This window comes from Microtus pennsylvanicus, chromosome 5 (genome assembly GCF_037038515.1).
Source record: "Microtus pennsylvanicus isolate mMicPen1 chromosome 5, mMicPen1.hap1, whole genome shotgun sequence".
In the NCBI taxonomy this organism is placed as follows: domain Eukaryota; kingdom Metazoa; phylum Chordata; class Mammalia; order Rodentia; family Cricetidae; genus Microtus; species Microtus pennsylvanicus.
The window spans coordinates 122767872-122785812 of record NC_134583.1 but is presented as its reverse complement, the minus strand read 5'-3'; the positions used below and the strand labels follow the sequence as shown (position 1 = coordinate 122785812).

At 47.2% G+C, this 17941-nt stretch overlaps 2 protein-coding genes across 2 annotated transcripts in view; both read left to right on the top strand.

Annotated features, from left to right (window-relative positions):
• The window catches only part of Cwf19l1 (CWF19 like cell cycle control factor 1), a 299806-nt gene that overhangs the window by 221953 nt on the left and 59912 nt on the right, over window positions 1–17941 (top strand). The window lies entirely within an intron of this gene.
• The window catches only part of Pkd2l1 (polycystin 2 like 1, transient receptor potential cation channel), a 34364-nt gene continuing 22099 nt past the window's right edge, over window positions 5677–17941 (top strand). The window contains 2 exon segments of the mRNA XM_075975266.1: window positions 5677–5905; window positions 6400–6513. Of these exon segments, the coding sequence (XP_075831381.1) occupies window positions 5680–5905; window positions 6400–6513 (340 nt within the window). The 5' untranslated portion in view covers window positions 5677–5679.

Sequence of the window (17941 nt, the reverse complement as noted above, 5' to 3'; positions counted from 1 at the left end):
CCCATCTCTCAGATGACTCTAGCTGGTGTCAAGTTGATATAAAACTAGTCATCACACCGGGGTAGTGACCTCATCGCTGACTCTGGTACCATGGTAGAGTGACCTGTGAAACTGGGTGTCCAGAAAGGGTCTAGGACCTGATGTTGGCCAATCAGGCTCCTGCCAGGGCAGGCTGGTGCCTGGGCCTGAAGCTAACAGGCATTTACAGTTAAGGACTGTAAGCAATGAGTCAAAAGTAGAGGTGGGAAGAAGTAGGGCTGACTTGGTGAGTGTGTCTGGATGATCAGAAGAACAGCAGGAGTCCCGTTCAGGGAGACTGGGAGGAATTTCTGCCAGAGTGGCGGTGTAGGGGTGGGGTGAGGGAGGGACTGACAGAAGGCAGTGAGGTTTGACTTGTCCTCCCAGAGGTGGGCAGGCATGGCACTTGGTAGACACTTCCAAAAACTGAGGCTGCCCCTTCTCTGAAGTATGGGGGCCATAAGGAGAAGATAGATATCACAGAACTTCAACGACAGGGAGAGACATTGACCAAGATTCCTTACCCAGGGTCACATTCTCCTTGATGGCTCTTAACCCAGGAGCAGAGAGGCCAATCAGGGAGGGTCCCCCTGAGCCCAATCCCAGGGGAAGCAGCACTCAGTTAACGGTCTATTTCTTCTTAAAGATTTATTTTTATTGTGTGTGCACGGATGCTTTGCCTGTGTGTGTATATCTGTGTACCGTGTGCACGCCTGGTGCCCTCAGAGGTCAAAGGAGGGCATTGGAACTGGAATTGCAGATGGCTGTGAGCCACCATGTGGGTGCTGCTTCCTGGGTCTGGAAGAGCAGCCAGAGCCCTTCAGCACTGAACCCAGCCGCCCCCCCCCCATCTGTGTGGCTCCCTGAAGTTTCTAGCAACCATCTTCACACCACAGCCATTCACTTACCCTCCTTCCCTCTGACTCCCTCCCTCAGAAACAGACCAGAGCACCGGCACTGACACACTACACCCCTCTCAACCCTGGTGAACACCCCCCCCCCCGTCGTTTTCTCACAGGGGTTTCCCCCGATTAAAAACTGTGCCCACTAGACTGCTTCTCCTCATAGATGTCTAGGAAGCTTCTGGAATGACCAAACCCTGGGGATTAAGACATTGTTGGATCCAGACAAGTGCTCTCAGTTCCCCCATAAGAAAAGAGGAGGAAACAGGAAGGAGCAGTGGAGAGGGAAGGTGCTTTCCACACTGGTCTGTCTGCTTCTTTCAGGAGGGCCTTCATTTGTACTGAGGTAGGAAACGCCCATCCTGCTGCCACCTGGTGGCCACAACAAACACAGCACTTTTGTAGCTACTTTTTTTTTTTTTTTTCATTTGCCGAGATATAGTTTCTCTGTGTAGCCCTGGCTGTCCTGAACTCACTCTGTAGACCAGGATGGCCTCAAATTCACAAACATCCACCTGCTTCTGCCTCCTGAGTGCTGGGCTTAAAGGGGTGCACCACCACCACCTGGCTTTTTTTTTTTAATTTTAAAACAATCTTTTCTTATTTTTACATACCAATCTCAGTTCCATTTCCTCCCATCCTCTCACTCCCCACACCTTCACCCCATCCCTCTCCCGCATCCACTCCTCAGAGAGGGTAAGACTTCCCATGAGGAGTCAACAAAGTCTGGCACAGCACTTTGAGAGGACCAAGGCCCTCCCCGCTATATCCACACTGAGCAAGGTCTCCCTCCAGAGAGAATGAGCTTCAGAAAGTCAGTGCAAACACTAGAGATAAGTCCTGGTCCCACTGCCAGGCCCCACAGTCTGCCCCAGCCACACAACTGTCACCCACATTCAGAGGGCTTAGTTTGATCCTATGCAGCCCCCCACCCCGCCTTGCTGTTAGTCGGAGTCAGTGAGCTCCCACTAGCTCAGGTCAGATGTTTCAGTGGGTGCCCCCAGTATGGTCTTGACTTTTGCTCAAGAGAAGGAGGAGAAGCTATTGAAGAGAGGGAGGAGCTATTGCTTAGGGTCTTAGCTGGGTCATCCTTGTGGATTCCTGGGAATTTCCCTAGTGCTGAGTTTCTTGCTAGCCTCATAAGCACTCTCTCAACCGGCTTTTAAAAATTTATTATTTTTATTTTATGTTCATTAGTGTTTTGCCATGGGTGTTGGGTGGGGACCCAACTGGAATTACAGACAATTGTGAACTGCCACTTGGGGGCTGGGAATTGAACCCAGAGCTGGAGAGATGGCTGAGTAGTTAGATAGTTCGCGCTAACAAAGCAGTAGCTAGAGTTGACTAAGCTCATACGCTGCAATGTGCTTGGCCTCTGGGTGGCAAATACATGGTAGCCATGCTTTCTCTCCATCTCTGCTATGTCCCCCGCCTAGAAAGCTCATTTCAAATGCCACCTCTCTCCAGTTTCCCTTTGGGACTGTCCCACTCCCTGGTCAACTCACCCTGCTTCCTCAGAACCCCTGGGAGCTGGTGTCCCTCTCCATGCGGCTCTTCTCGCTCTCAGCATACACTTCACCATATGCCTTCCCAGCTAGTCAGAGTCTGGGGAACCTGGGAAGCTCTGAGGAAGTTTTCCAGGGTTGCTGTGGTGAGAAACGGGAACATGCTGATGACAAATATGGGCGGCCACCCTCCCACTCCACACTAGGATAGCACCAGAATGATTCTCATGCCAGTGGACCGGTGGGATCAGCTCACGAAGGGGATTAAAGGGCTTTCTGAGCACGTGTGCTTTTGGTTTGATGGGCCACATGGCCTGCCATTAGTCCACTCAGGAACCCTCTCATTCAACAGCTTTCAAATCCTTCCAGACCATGGGCATCACCCTAGTTCCCCGGTGCTAATTGCTAGGATAGGGCTATGTGGACACAGCCGGTTCTCCATGTTGTTTAGAGACAGTGTCAACACGGTACTGGCTGAAAGTGTCCACTTGGCCACGAACTGCCTGAGTGGACTGCACAGAGATGGATGCTGTGGGAAGACGTGAAGTCTGGCCTGCGCTTTAAGGACACAGTTAAGAACGCCTCCATTTGGTTTTTTAGGCCCTCCAGGTCCAAGAGGCTATTGTCTTCAACACTCTGTAGACAGTAAACTAACCTCAACAGCTTCTTGCTCAGAGACAGACCGTGGTGAGTTAGGGAGCCAGCATTAGATTTTGTTCACATTCAAGAACCTGAAGTCAAGAGGCAGCCTGAGCCTGAACCAGGCAGCCTGAGCCGGAACCAGGCAGCCTGAGCCTGAACCAGGCAGCCTGAGCCTGAAGGTCCCCCGTCTACACTGTTTGCTCTTTTTAACAAGGCAAGTTGGAAACCCAGGAGGCTTGAGAACTTGGAGAAATAGCAAACAAAAACACCATGAAATTTCTATTTGATTTGTGACTTCCTGAGGAAGTTTAAACAGCAGAGGAAGGAGGATACCTTCTGAGATTTCTCAGCCTGTGCTGCACTGCCTGCCCACAGGGTGGTGTGATCTCATCCACGCACAAGGACTCAGTACTGAGCAGGGAAAAGCGATCGGATGGGCTCCAGGTAGGTGCCTAGGAAAAAGCAGTCAACCGTGGTCTGGAACTCTCAGAATGGGGAGACCTGTTACAGGAGGAATGTCCTCAAGTCCACTCAGATCCCTGCTGATCACAGGTCACCTCCAGATTTCAGAATTGCCCAAGGGAAAGGGAAACCAGCTCACGTTCAGTCCATTCAGACCCCTGCTGATCACAGGTCACCTCCAGATTTCAGAACTTCCCAAGGGAATGGGAAACCAGCTCATGTTCCTCTCTCTGCTTCTCAGGGACCACACTGTTGCCATCCCATTCCTGACCCCATCCCAGGGACTAATTTTACAAGTCTGGAGTCCTTGTGCAACTGTTCAAAAGGCTCTTAGCTGAGAGCCAGCAGCGCCCTCCCTACTCACTCAGCTGCTCCAATGCAAGATACTTTACCCTGGCCCAGCTCCTTAACCTTTCCTCCAAGAAAAGCAGGCACCTTAATGCTTCTCACTGGCTGGTACAGTGGAGAGATGGACACGTGTCCTTCTGGGTCACAGTCCTTAGATGCAAGCCATGGAAGGAGTCACCTCTTTCCAGTGTTGGGGTCTTGGGCAGGAAATTCATGTGATAGGTTCAGAGGTATGACAGCTACGTTTTCTTCTCTGTCTTAGAATTTAGGGAGACACAGTTTAACCATGAGGTGGCGCCTACACCAGGTCAAGGTATCTCCCTGGGAATACTCAGGGCTGGAGATCTGCAGACCTCTTTGCTTTCTAAACTTGAAAGTGGGCTTCAAGCCAGTGTGACTAAAGTAACCGTAGGCAAAAGTCCATGGTTAGTAGAATCCCCTGCAGCCAAGGGACTGGAGACTAACCTGGTGGAGCCTGTAGATAACTACCAATACTACAGCGCCAGCACTGCTCTAGACCAAAGCTCTTGTTTATAGGGAAATCTGGGCAAGTGAGCAAAGGCTGGAGCCGGGCACAAGCATGCGATCAGAGGTCCATGCCAAGTCTCTATCCAGAAAGCCAAGGAAGAGGGAGCGCAGACCAAGCTCGGTAGCTCTCATTCTCTCGCCACACTTCCATTCACTGTTCTAAGCCTAATGCTTCTAAAGGCTCCAAGTCACCTCACCCTTGCCCTAGGCTCTGTGAACTGTCCTCTCTACCAGCCCATAGCCTGTCTACCTAAAGCGAGCCCCACATTCTCAAGAAGTACATCTCAACGGGTGTGTGACACCAATAAGCCATGAAGTCAAACTTCAGCGAAGCAAAACCAGCCTGGAACTCTGCAATACTGTCCCTGTCCCCATCACCAGCAGAGCTCTTTTGTCCTTTGAAATCTGGCACAGTGCTTCCCTTTGCCTCTGGTTTCCACTGGGCTCTAATGGTGTAGTGGGGAGATACCTTCTCCAGCCACTAAGCCGACAGCTCCTGGAGGCACACTGGGGGCCCGGAGAGGTCCTTGACTGAGCTGGTATGGAGGAACACCTCTCACCCTGCTCATCCTCGGCCTTGGTCTTCACCCTAATCCCTGTTAGTCCTTTCAGGAGTTTGTCTTTAGTGAATGTCAGTTCAGGCCCACCATAGAGTTCTGCAGCCTTCCCTTTCCCTAGCTCCCACACCGCCCTTTGTTCATCCCAACAGTGGGAAGTGTGGACATCCCATTTCCGGCTCCATCCCACCCAGCACTCCCCTCTCCCTTCCTCCCTCCCTCCCTCCCTTCCTCTCTCCCTCTCTCCCTCCCTCCCTTCCTCCCTCTATCCCTTCCTTCCCCTCTCCCTCCCTCTCTCCCTCTCTCTCTCCCTCTCTCCACTCTGTCTATATAGCATCCTCACTCCCCTTTCTCTCCCCTCTTTAAATCTTAATTCTAGTTCCCTAACAGTTCCTTTCCTTTTATGCCCTGACTCAGAGAAAGAGAGAGAGAGAAAGAGAGAGAGAGAGAGAGAGAGAGAGAGAGAGAGAGAGAGAGAGAGAGAGAAAGAGGAGATCTGACAGGATTGATGACCATCCTCCTGCTCCCTCCCCTAGGTGAGCTCAGCTCCCCCACCCAGACAGAAGGCCAAGGCTGAATGAGAGCAGCTGCTCCCAGCCATCATTCCCTGGGCTCTCTACTGTCAGAGTCAGGCTGGGCCTTTTTGTCCCTGTGTTTCCTGTGAGAGTGGGCACCTGTGGTGCCAGGTCTCCCGCCACCTCCTTCCCTGTGAATATTATGGAATGTCTCAAAGGGCAGGCGCGGCAAACACTGGGGAGCGAAGCCTGGGACAATCCTGTCTACAGCAGCCCCCCTTCCCCAAATGGGACCCCAAGGATCTGCACTGTCTCCAGTGGGGCACTCGCCCAGCCTCAACCCAAGAAGCCTGAAGACAGGTGCCAGGAGAAGACACAGAGAACACTAGTGTCCAGCTGCTGCTTCCACATCTGCCACAGCATCAGAGGTACTGGGCGTGAGGACAGGGTCTCCTTGGGTGTTGGAGTCAGAAAAGGGACCACATAAAGTTTGGTGGGGGGACAAAAGGGACCCAAAGAAGAAGCAATCTTGGTGTCTGTAATTTGTTTGTGTCAGATTTGCTTGGCCCAGGACACAGAGGCCAGGCTCCTGTTTTCCCAGAAAGGTCACTCGGCACTGTCATCACTTGGGGACCCAGAGGGTATGGAGGAGTGTGGTGCCTGGGGGACTGAGGTGGGGGGACCCACCTGGAGCAGATGCCCACCCCCTTCACTGCTTCTCTTCCACCCAGTGTTCTCACTTTGTCTCCCACGGACTTTGTAGGAGGGCAAGCCGGGGTGCGGGTGGAATAACCAGGTCCCAGGGGTCATAGGATGGGAAAGGAAAGGCAGAGTGGAGACGGGGTGAGGTCTAGGGATAGGGAGGAATGAATAACTGGAAAGATGTGCTGTTGGGGACTCTGAGCATCTTCCACTCCCTTAGGACTCTGGGGAACAACCCTGACTGAGAATACAGCTGAGAACAGAGAACTCTATGTCAAGACCACCCTGAGGGAGCTTGTGGTATACATCGTGTTCCTCGTGGATATCTGTCTGTGTGAGTATCCATTGTCCTATGGGCATCTGCCTGTGAGAGACACACATGTGTGGCATGTCTGTACATAGGCAATGCTCGAACATCCATGTGAGGTGTGTAGATCCTGGGGATTTTGTGTACACACCAATACACAGCTCCAGTGGCTTCTCCCACTACGAGTTCAATGGAGGTAACCCAGATGGTAGAGAAGTTCTTAATGAAAGGACATTTCTCCCAAATTACTGGGAAACCCAATTCTCAAGATTAAGTGTCTAATACCGAACCAACAGTCTTGGTGTGTCGACAGGGAGATGTTTAAGCCCTTTCTGTTTAGTGGGTTTTGTGTGATTCGTTGTCATATCATGTTGTCTGATCCATGTATCTTTAGGGGCAGGAAGACAATGATTCAGGTCTTAGGGGGTTCCTGAGGAGAGGGCTGGGGTTCAGGGGTGAGGCAGTGCCCTTTGGGAAAGACTGCTCCACACGGGCAGCTGGGGCAGTCTCTGTTGGGCACTAGCTGGTGAGATTGGTGTCCAGGTTCAGAGAAGTAAGCAGAAAGTATTGTAATCTGTTTAAAAACACCAGGAAGAGAACTCATGCCACGAAACAGGGCTCACAAGGGAGGTTTATTGGAAGAAGAGAGAGAAAGGGCAGAGAGAGAGAGAGGCAGAGAGGGGGGCAGAGAGTGGGACAAAGAAGGGGCATAAAGGGAGCAGAGAGAGGAGCAGAGACTAGTCCTGGGGACAAGAGTGCTAGAAGAGAGAGAGAGAAAGGGAGAGAACAAAAGAGAAAGAGAGAAAGAAAGAGATGGGAAGTGGGCAAGGCCCACCTTTTAAAAGGGAACAGAGAGTGCTCACAGCGGCTGCAGCTGAGGATGTATCTTGTCAGGACCCCAGAGTAGGCCAGGACAGATGCCTGAATCCAGGCAGAAAAAGCATAAATGTAGACTGTGAAAGATGGCGTCGAAGAGCATTCAAGATGAGAAAGCTGGGGCACGCAGACGGTTTGGCCTGTAGCAAGGAAATCGGTGCCGCATTCAGTTAAGAGCTGCACAGCAAGCGTGGTTTGCCTCCTGCAGCAGTGTTCTGCGTGTTGATCAAAGCTGCAGCTCGCTCTCCCCCGACTGCAGCACCTCTCTAACTAGTCGGCATCCGTCCTGCAGCTGGCATCCTGCTTTTCAGAATGCACAAATCACTGGTAAAGTGAACGGGAAGGACTGATAATGCAGGTGGTGCATGATGGGAACCGTCGTCTGTGCCCGCCACCAACAGCGCATTCCTTCGGTGGTTGAGCAGATGTGCTACTTTCTTGGGTCTACCCTGTGCTGCTCAGAGCGTTTCCCTCCCACAGCAAGCAGTGCATTGTGGGGCAGAGATGATGGGATACGGGCCGTGGGTCCCATTCAAGCCCTTTGAGTTTCTGACTACAGGAGGCTGGTTTGCTGGTGTGTTTTCTGCTGTCACCATCTGTTAGGGCAGGAGGTTCCTCCCCTCCTTATAGCTGTGGCAGCTGCCAATGCCCGCAAATAAAGCCTTTCCCTGCAGATAATGTCATCAAGTCACACCAGCTTTGAACAGGGTTAGCACTTGCCAGTCCTCCGGAGTCACAGTGAATCCTCCCGACTCCTGGCTATGGGGCTGGAAGGGTGGAAGCTTGAGCTGTGTCCGCCTGTTTCCTTGTGAGCTTATGGCTCTGATGTAGGCCAATGGGCTGGGCCAAGCTCACTCCCTATTAGAGAATCCTAGAGTGGAGCTCACTGACTATTGGAAAATACTGGAGGAGACTTAGACAGTGAGCAGGTTTAAGATACAGAGGATTCAATATCATTTCATCAGGATTCCTTCCATAGGGTTCTATTTGGTACCCCACCAGCCCCACCCTGGGGACACCCACAAGGATTTTATTGTCCCATGGGAAGCCAATTCTGTGGATAGCTCTACTTTCTTTCATCCGTGAAGCCTCCTTCTCTGTGTCTGACATCGAACAGAAGTCATGTATGTGATGTTCTGCTCCAGGAGCTAACCTCCTTTCTAGATCTTTCTGCGTTTGCACTATCTGCCCCTCTGCAGTCTCTAAGGCGGCAGCCCCCCAAGTGCTAGAATGACTGTGTCATTTTTGTTCTTAAGCAGCCTGCTCTCCGAGCTCAGGAATTTCTTTTTTTCTGAAAGGAGTCATGGCCACATAGTGACCAAGGGTGGCTTATGTAGAGATTGAAGTCGGGGTTCTGAATTCTCAGGTTTGGGCTCATCTGGGGGACCTTGAACTCGTGGTTCAGTCTCTTTGAGTCTCAGTCTCCCCGGAGGGTTATACGGCCATCGTATGGGCCATTTGCTCAGCCTGACATGTTGTGACAGTTTCAGAGAGCTTAGTTGCCTAAGCTCAGCCCTGATTTGTTTAATGTTCTTTACTGGAAGAAATGTACCAAGGGGCATCTGACTGGCGCTGTACCCTGTGGCATCATTGCTTCTGTTGTAAGTGGGAATGTTACGCCATGGCAGCTCTCACAGAGCTGAGTTCTCTCCCTCTTGCATGCAGCTGTCAACTTGCTGCATTCTCTGCTACCCAAACACAGGGCAGCCCTGAACTGTGATTCTTATCCCCACAGAGGCCGCATGATACGGAACTTACACATACCCCCCCCCCCCCGAAAACCTTCTAGCTTTTTCTAAACCGAAGGGACTGACTCTCCTGTCTCTCCCATTATGCTACCCCTACTTTCTTGGCTGCCTATGGCTATGATGTATTTCTCTTTCCTCATGGAGTGCTTCTGTAGACCTGAAGCCTTGCTCTCCCACCTCAGGCCCTGATGCTGAGTCTTCTGGTAAAATTTATCTGAAGGGTAATTCATCTCAACTTCCTTTTTTACAAACCTGCCGTTTTATACGTTATAACAGAACTACTTCTGGAGCTACCGTGCAGGAGGAGCATCGCTCAATCTCTGGAAGTAATTTATCTCTATGTTCTCTAGTGGAATTACAACACTTTCCCCTGGTCCCCCTAGCCTTATTTTAAAAATAAATGAAAACAAAAATTTTTAAAGAAAGAAGCCAGTATGAAAAAGTTATATAATGCATGATTCCAACTACGTGGCATTCTGGAAGACACTAAGGGCTGGCAACGGTTGCCTGGGGTTGAAGGTAGAGAGAGACAAAGAGAGGATCGCTAAAGGACTCCAGGTGGTCTGCCCGGGCCAACTGCTGTGTCAGGTGCATTGTATAACCGCTGTGTCTTTCCATCTGGGATTTTCATACAGGAATGGCTGTGTGTACGGGGGTCGGAGGAGGCTGGGAAACTTTGTGCCTTGTGTTCAATTCCACAGTGAACCTAAACTGCTTAAAAAAAACAAACAACAAGAAGAACAAAACACAACAAAATCAGGTTGGGTGTGGCTGCATACACATTTAATCCTAATACTGGGAGGGAAGAGGATATCTGTGAATTTGAGGTCAGCCTATTCTATATAGGGAGTTCCAGGACAGCCAGAACTATATAAAGAGACCTTGTATTAAAACAAACAAAACTAAAAAATGAAATGAAAAATCTACCTTTATCAGTTTATTCAGTTAGTTTGCTGTTGTTTGTGTGTGAAAACAGGTAGCCCAGGTTATCTCTGAGCCCCCAATCCTGCCTTTCTCTCCTGAGTACTGGGAAGATAAGCCTGGGCACTGTGCTCAGAGTTTTGTGTTGCTGGTTACAATACTGAGTCCTGAGCTCAGGACCTCATCCATGCTAGGCGAATTCCCCATGCTGATCTATACCCCTGGTCCTTACTTTTTAAAGTGTATTAAAAGTACCCTTTATTAGGACAAAAGCATTAGTGCACACCTTTAATTCCAGCATTTGAGAGGCAGGGGTAGGTAAATCACTTGAGTTTGAGGCTAATTTGGACTTCATAGTGAGTAATCCAACAAAATCACCTTTACGGTTCATTAGAAAGCACTAGAAACTTTTAAATAACTAAAAAAGAAGAGGTTTAAACAGTTTTTTTAACAATAAAAATGATGAGTATTAAAGGTAATGACTGTTTTGATTCATCTTATTGGGTCAGCATACACAGCATAGAATGGTAAGGAAACATCACATTGCTCCTCATGGTCATGCAAGTATTGTCTGTCAATTTAAAAATGAAGAAGGGGTGGGAGAGATGGCTCAGCAGTTAAGAACCTGGCACCTCTTGAAGAGGACCGGGTTTGATTCCCAGCATCCACATGGTTGCTCATAGTTACATGTCTGTCTGTAACTCCAGTCCAGGGAATCTGATTCCCTCCACAGGAATCGCATGCATGTGCTCATTTACATACTTGTTAGCAAAACACTTCACATAAGATAAAAATAAAGAAAGAATACATATGAAAATGCCTTTAAATGTTGTATTTGGTTCCACCAGGGACAGCATCAGTTGAGGATCATTCTGGAGACTCCAGACGTTTAAGTTAGCAATTGCTCCAGAGGGCCTCAGTTTACCGCCACTGCTGGTGAGAGCAGAAACAACTGGGTTTTACTGATCAGTTTCTGGAGCAACTGCTTCCAAGTGTTCTGCAAAACTAGTTCAATTTTTACTCCCCTTTCACAAACAAGAAAAAGTTTCAGTGTGTCAAAGAGCTTCCCTGGAGACAGGAAGTGAGAGGAAGAAGCAGGAAGTCAATTCTGCAGCTGGTGGTCCTTCTCCCAGGCTGAGATTTGGGATGAGTACAGTGGGAACATGGTGCAGATGTTACTTTATTGGCATGGTCCACCTCCTACCTCATTGATTAGGAAGAGTTTCTTGTGAACAAGCACTTTCCCTAGTCATCTGGTTGGAATCAACTCCCTTCCCTACCCAAGCAGAAGTAAAATCTTAAGAGGCTGCTGCTATCTACAGTCCTTTCTTCTATTGCTATGCTGAAAATACAAGGTGAAGTCGCCAAGAGACATTCATGTTTAGAATTCACCTCCACCCTGTCCAAAGGCATTTCAAAGGATTTTTGTACTACCAACATTATCCACACATATATACACTTTACATATATATATGTATATATATATATATATATAAAACACTTTTCATATATATCTTCAGCAGCAATACTCTCTTTCTGAGTAGTTGATATGTTTTAATTTTTATGATCACAATTACATCTCAGTTAATTTCAATTTCCTCTTATTACTGGAGTATTGATTACGGATAAATATGTCCATACCTGTTGTCTTCTCTTGCTTTTGTTAAATTTGTTCCCTGGGCACTTCTGAGGAGATTAAGCCCGAAGATGGGGATAGCTTCTTGGTGCTGTGTGTTGCTGTTGGCCTCTGTTAAATATAACACGTATTTATTACAACACTGGCTATAAGATCATACCAGTATAAGATTCCATCAAAATTGGATATTCTCATTCATAATTTTTAGTATTAAGTGGGGATAAAATGATGCAACAATCAGCCTCAATTTTCTTGTCTTCGATTTGTAGTGGGATAGACAGTCTTCTTATGCCGTCTTTGTGAGTCACGCCTTTTTTGTACAAATTGGAAAAGACAGACTTTGCTGTGAGGAGAGGAGGGTTTTAGGAATGAAGAATTAGACCCATGGCAGGAACCACCCACTAGGGCCTTCATTTCAGAAACTAGAATCCTGGCAGCGGAAAGAATAGAAATAGCCTATGAAGTTGTACATGACCTGCGTAGCAGTTGGGCCTGAGATGAGCCCTAATGAACTAACTGCTGCAGGCAGCCATGCTGACCTAATGCCCTCTCCCTTATCTTTCCCTCTAGCAACTTGATGGCTATCTGGTGACTCATTTGGCTAACACAGAGCTATCTTCTTTAGTCAGGCAACACGGGAGCCACCAATCTCTTCATAATGTCATGATGTAGCCCTGGAAGCCAAAGAGCATTTACACCTATGACCTCACTTGACCATGACAGCCATTCTGTAAGGGATAGATAGTATTATTTCCATGCCAAAAGATTAGGAAAATGTCATTGTGAATAGTGCAGGAATTGATTGGTCATTCAGAAAGGCTCATTGTAATGGAGTCCATCCTGTCATGAGTATTACCCAGCAGACATACAGGGAAGTGAATGATGGCCCTGCCCACTCACTGCCTCCCCACCTCCAGTCATGATATTTATGAAAGAGTTTCCAGGCTTTTGTCTTCTCAGAAGGATGGCTGTGACCTTTTGTTGATGGAGGAAACACTGAAGGTCTTTGTGTAGAAACAATGACTGTTTGTTTTAGAAAACATTTTTGTTATCTCAAAGGTACACCTGGGACTGTCCCTATATACATGAGTCTCTGAGCCATGACCTAGGCTGGATCTGGTCACCATGGAGTTGGGGAGGAGTATAAAGACCTCAGCCTTTCATGACTCTTGTTTTCCCGTAAATGAATATGGACTGACTGCCCCTTGTCACTGCTGGCTGTAGAGAAGTGTGTCTGCCTCGCCACACCGTGCCTTTTTAAAAACATCTACCCATCGCTATCTATCTATCTATCTATCTATCTATCTATCTATCTATCTATCTATCTACCTCTATCTATCTATCTATCTATCTATCTATCTATCTATCTATCTATCTATCTATCTCCATCCATTCCTCTATCTATTTCCTTGGGGGCACCTGTGGAGATAAGAGGACAACCCTCCAGAGTCAGTTCAGGCAGGCTTAGCAGCACTGTCCTCTGCCTGCTGAGCTATCTCACTAACCCATCACTCTGCTTTCTTTAAGTGGGAATCATGGTTCAGGTATAATCTTGTATCCTCAGGATATTAGGAAAAACTGTCGTTCTCAATATATTTCTAGAACTGACAATGAAAGAAATAGAATATTTGTGGGAGATCCAACTAGGATCTGTAGGGGAGCACTTGTGTGTCTATTGTGATGGCCTGGAATAAGGCCACCTGATTCAAGTAATGGTGCTACCAGTTATTAGCCAGATAACTCAGGATGCTTAAATTTCTTTGAGCCTTGATGACTTACAATGGGAGGCTGATTCCGGCCTATCTGGGGTTGGTAGAAAACAAAGAGGATGCTTAATGTCTGTCTCAGGCTCTCAATGAGTATCAGTTGCTATTCTATATGAAGGTGCAAGTCAGGCAGGTGCTGAAATCTCCATAGTCTGGCTTGCTGTAGGGAAGATCAGGCTCTGGCTCCACTGATCTCAGAGGCCAGGAAGAAAAGAGGTTGCTAGTATCAGAAGGCACTAGTCTGAGTGTTTGCTCTGCCTCTACTGAACAATTGCCTGCTGAACAATAAACTCACAGGGAACTCGGCTCATGAGTGAAAGGTCTGGTGTTTAGGACTCAAGAGGGACACTGAGGCAGATTAAGTTTTGGAGTCAAAAGGTTCATTAGGGCTGGAGAGATGGCTCAGTGGTCAGGAGCTCTGGCTGCCCTTCCAGAGGACCGAGGTTCAACTCCCAGCTCCCACATTATGCAGCTCACAACTGCCTGTAACTCTAGCTCCAGAGTATCTGATGTCCTCTTCCGGCCCCTGCACATACTGAGTGCGTGTGGTGCTTAGACATACATGCAGACAAAACACATAAAATAGAAGAAAATAAATTCTCAAAAAATAAAAAAACCAATGAGATTCATTAAAAGATTTATTAACACTAGGGACAGACAAACAGGTGCGTGGTGGAGGCTCTGAGGAGAGTTCAGCCTCAGTGCCATAAATAAACATCATGGCAGGGACTCTGATGAATTCAGGCCCATGAGGCACAGTAGGAATAACCTCTTATAGATCTCAGAGGAGTCTGCAAACAGGCTGTCTCTGATTCCCCAGCAGGCAACAGGGAAAGGGGGTAAAAAGGGGGCATATGTCAGGAAGGGTGGTAGGGTGGTGTGCTGACTAATTTGTGTCAGTTTGGCATAATCAAGAGTTATTTGGGAAGCAGGAAGCTCAACTGAGAAAATGCCCTGATTAGACTGGCCCATGAGAAAGACAGTGGTGCATGTTTTGAATTAATGATTTATAGAGGAAGACCCCAGCTCAATGTAGGGGATGCCGCTGCTGGGTGGTGATCCTGGGTGCTATAAGAAAGTGGGAAAAGCAAGCCTGGAGATGCAAACCAGTAAGCAGTATCCTTCCGCGGCCTTTACATATGCTGCTCCGTCTACTTCTGCCTGAGCTCCTGCTCTCATTTATCTGGATGATGGACTGCAAGCTCAAGACCAATATGAACCCTTTCCTCCCTAAGGTGTTTTTGGTCGCTGCATTTTAACACAGCAACAGAAGCCCTAATGCAGACAGGCACCCTTTGCTATGGGATGTCTGGCAACCGTACTCCAGAAGGAGAGAGATCTGGGCACCCAGGGAGTCATGGCAGCAGGCTCTTGGTGGGGAGCTTACTGGTAGCTGGAATGCTAGTGGGGGAAAGGTAGCCTGCTGCAGGCATCTCAACCTTAGCCTCCATCTCAGCTGGATTCTAGCAACGGCTAAGATGGAGCCATCAGTGTGAACATCAGGCTGTTGGAAGCCAGTCTGTAGAAAGATCTTTGGGACTATGAAATGAGGTTCACTGGTAAGGAGTTCCAACAACACACTCTGAGTTCTGGGTGGTGGCAGCAGCTGTCAGGCTCAGGTGATGTCTCAGGCCTGGGTGGAGGTTCTGGCCCCAGAAATAAGGAAATAAGGAATAGGGCAATGATTCTTAAAGGTGTGTTTAGAGGAGCCTGGGGCTTCCTATGACCTTTTCAGGGAGATTTTAAGGGCTTCTCTTACCCAATGACATAATTGTGTAAGGTCATAATTTTTCTTCCACCTCAGCCAAAGCAGCAGATTGTGACACAGAAGCTGATAGAAGAATTGAGCAACCTTCTACTAAGCTGAGGACTCGGGAGCATGCAAAGGCTAGCAAAATGTTGGACTTTTCAGTAAAAAAAAAAATTGGTTTTTATTTTTAGAGACTATAATAGCCATAAGTACAGATGTTATTTATGGTTCCATACATTGCGTTTATCATTTTTTTAATGCTAGGGTTTAAACCCAGGGCCTTATGCATATGCAGTGCCGCCAAGATACTCCCCAGCTTGTCAGATGAGATTACCTCATAGTCTAGAGAGGAAAGTGGATGAGACAAGAATGAGATCCTGGCCATTCACACTCATTCGCCCAAACATTTACAAAGGTTTATTATGTACTAGCCCCTAGGCTGGCTGCTAAGGATTGTGAAATATACCAGGCACATCTGCCTTTAAGGAACAAGGGACCTGACTTGTCATCAACATCTGTAGTGATGGGTGGAAGACCGATCCAGAACCATGACAAGAAGAGGGCACAAAGATGTGGGGGAGACCTGGGAATCCTGCAGGTCTCAGAGGCCAACATCCATTTAAGTCTGAGGGAGCCTTGTCAGGGAGGCCCAAAGTCACTGCCACCTGCTTGCTTGCTTATTCTAACAGAGTGGGCTCTGAAAAAGAAAACAGAGTTAAACGTGGCTTACTGGCATGGCTACTTTAAAAGAGGTTTTCCTGATTCAGCGGGAGCTGACAGAAAGGTGAGTGGTTTTGAAATGCCAGCTTTCTGGGTCTTGCTACCAGTACGACCTATGGTTCTTTCAGGAGGCCGAGCATTTAAATGGGGTTTGTGAACAGAGTGCTACAACTTGCCTAATGGCAACATAGACTGGCTGTGTGCCTAAAATGGGGCTGTGAGCATGGCTTTCAGAGGCAGTGAACAGCTCTGCCATGTCGACTGGGTGGGGCAAGCAGAAAGTGCTGTATTTCCCCTAGCAATGGCGTCACTTAAGTTCATAAGAAGGGCTTAGATTTTTTTATACATTTTTTATTGACTTTTATTGAGCCCTACATTTTCTCTGCTCCCCTCCCTGCCTCTCCCCTCCCCCCATCAACTCTCCCCCAAGGTCCCCATGCTCCCAATTTACTCAGAAGATCTTGTCGTTTTATACTTTCTACTTCCCATGTAGACTAGATCTATGCAAGTCTCTCTTAGTGTCCTCATTGTTGTCTAAGTTCTCTGGGATTGTGGTTTGTAGGGTGGCTTTCTTTGCTTTATGTTTAAAAACCACCTATGAGTGAGTACATGTGATAATTGTCTTTCTGTGTCTGGGTTGCCTCACTCAAAACAATGTTTTCTAGCTCCATCCATTTTCCTGCAAAATTCAAGATGTCGTTATTTTTTTTTCTGCTATGTAGTACTACACTGTGTAAATGTACCACATTTTCCTTATCCATTCTTTGACCGAGGGGCATTTAGGTTGTTTCCAGGTTCTGGCTATGACAAACAAAGCTACTATGAACATAGCTGAGCATATGTCCTTGTGGCACAATTGAGCATCCTTTGGATATATACTCAAAAATGGTATTACTGAGTCTTGTGGAAGGTTGTTTCCTAATTTTCTGAGAAATCTCCACACTGACATCCAAAGGGGTTGTACCAGCTTGCATTCCCACCAGCAATGCAGAAGTGTTCCCTTTTCCCCATAACCTCTCCAGCATAAGTTGTCATCAGTGTTTTTGATTTTGGCCATTTTTACAGGTGTAAGATGGAATCTCAGAGTTGTTTTAATTTGCATTTCTCTGATGACTAAGGATGTTGAACATTTACTTTCAGCCATTTTAGATTCCTCTGTTGAAAGTTCTCTGTTTTGGTCTGTACTCCATTTTTTTTTAAATTGGATTATGTGTTCTTTTGGTGATAAATTTCTTGAGTTCTTTGTATATTTTGGAGATCAGACCTCTATCTGATGTGGGGTTAATGAAGATCTTTACTCATTCTGTAGGCTGTCATTTTGTCTTGTTGACCATGTCCTTTACTTTACAGAAGCTTTTCAGTTTCAGGAGGTCCCATTTATTAATTGTTTTTCTCAGTGTCTGTGCTTCTGGGGTTATATTTAGGAAGTGGTCTCCAGTGTCAATGCGTTCAAGTGTACTTCCCGCTTTCTCTTCTATAAGGTTCAGTGTGGCTGGCTTTATGTTGAGGTCTTTGATCCATTTGCACTTGAGTTTTGTGCATGGTGATAGATATGGGTCTATTTTCATTCTTCTACATGTTGATATCCAGTTATGCCAGCACCACTTGTTAAATATGCTTTCTTTTTTCCATTTGATATTTTTGTTCTTTGTCCAAAAATCAGGTGTTTGAAGATATGTGAATTGATATCCAGGTCTTCCATTCGGCTCCATTGGTCCTCCTGTCTGTTGTTATGCTAATACCAGGCTGTTTTCAGTACTGTAGCTCTGTAGTAGAGTTTGAGGTCAGGGATTGTGATGCCTCCAGAAGTTTCTTTATTGTACAAGATTGTTTTGGCTATCCTGGGTTTTTTGCTTTTCCATATGAAGTTGAGTACCGTTCTTTCGAGGTCTTTGAAGAGAAGGGCTTAGAATTTTAAGAAACACTTCTGGTCAGAAAATAATTATAGATACACAATAAAGACAGATTCAGATTTAAAAAAGACCTTTAAGTGGGTCACAATGTTGGATAAATGTATACATGCTTGGGAGAGAAAAGA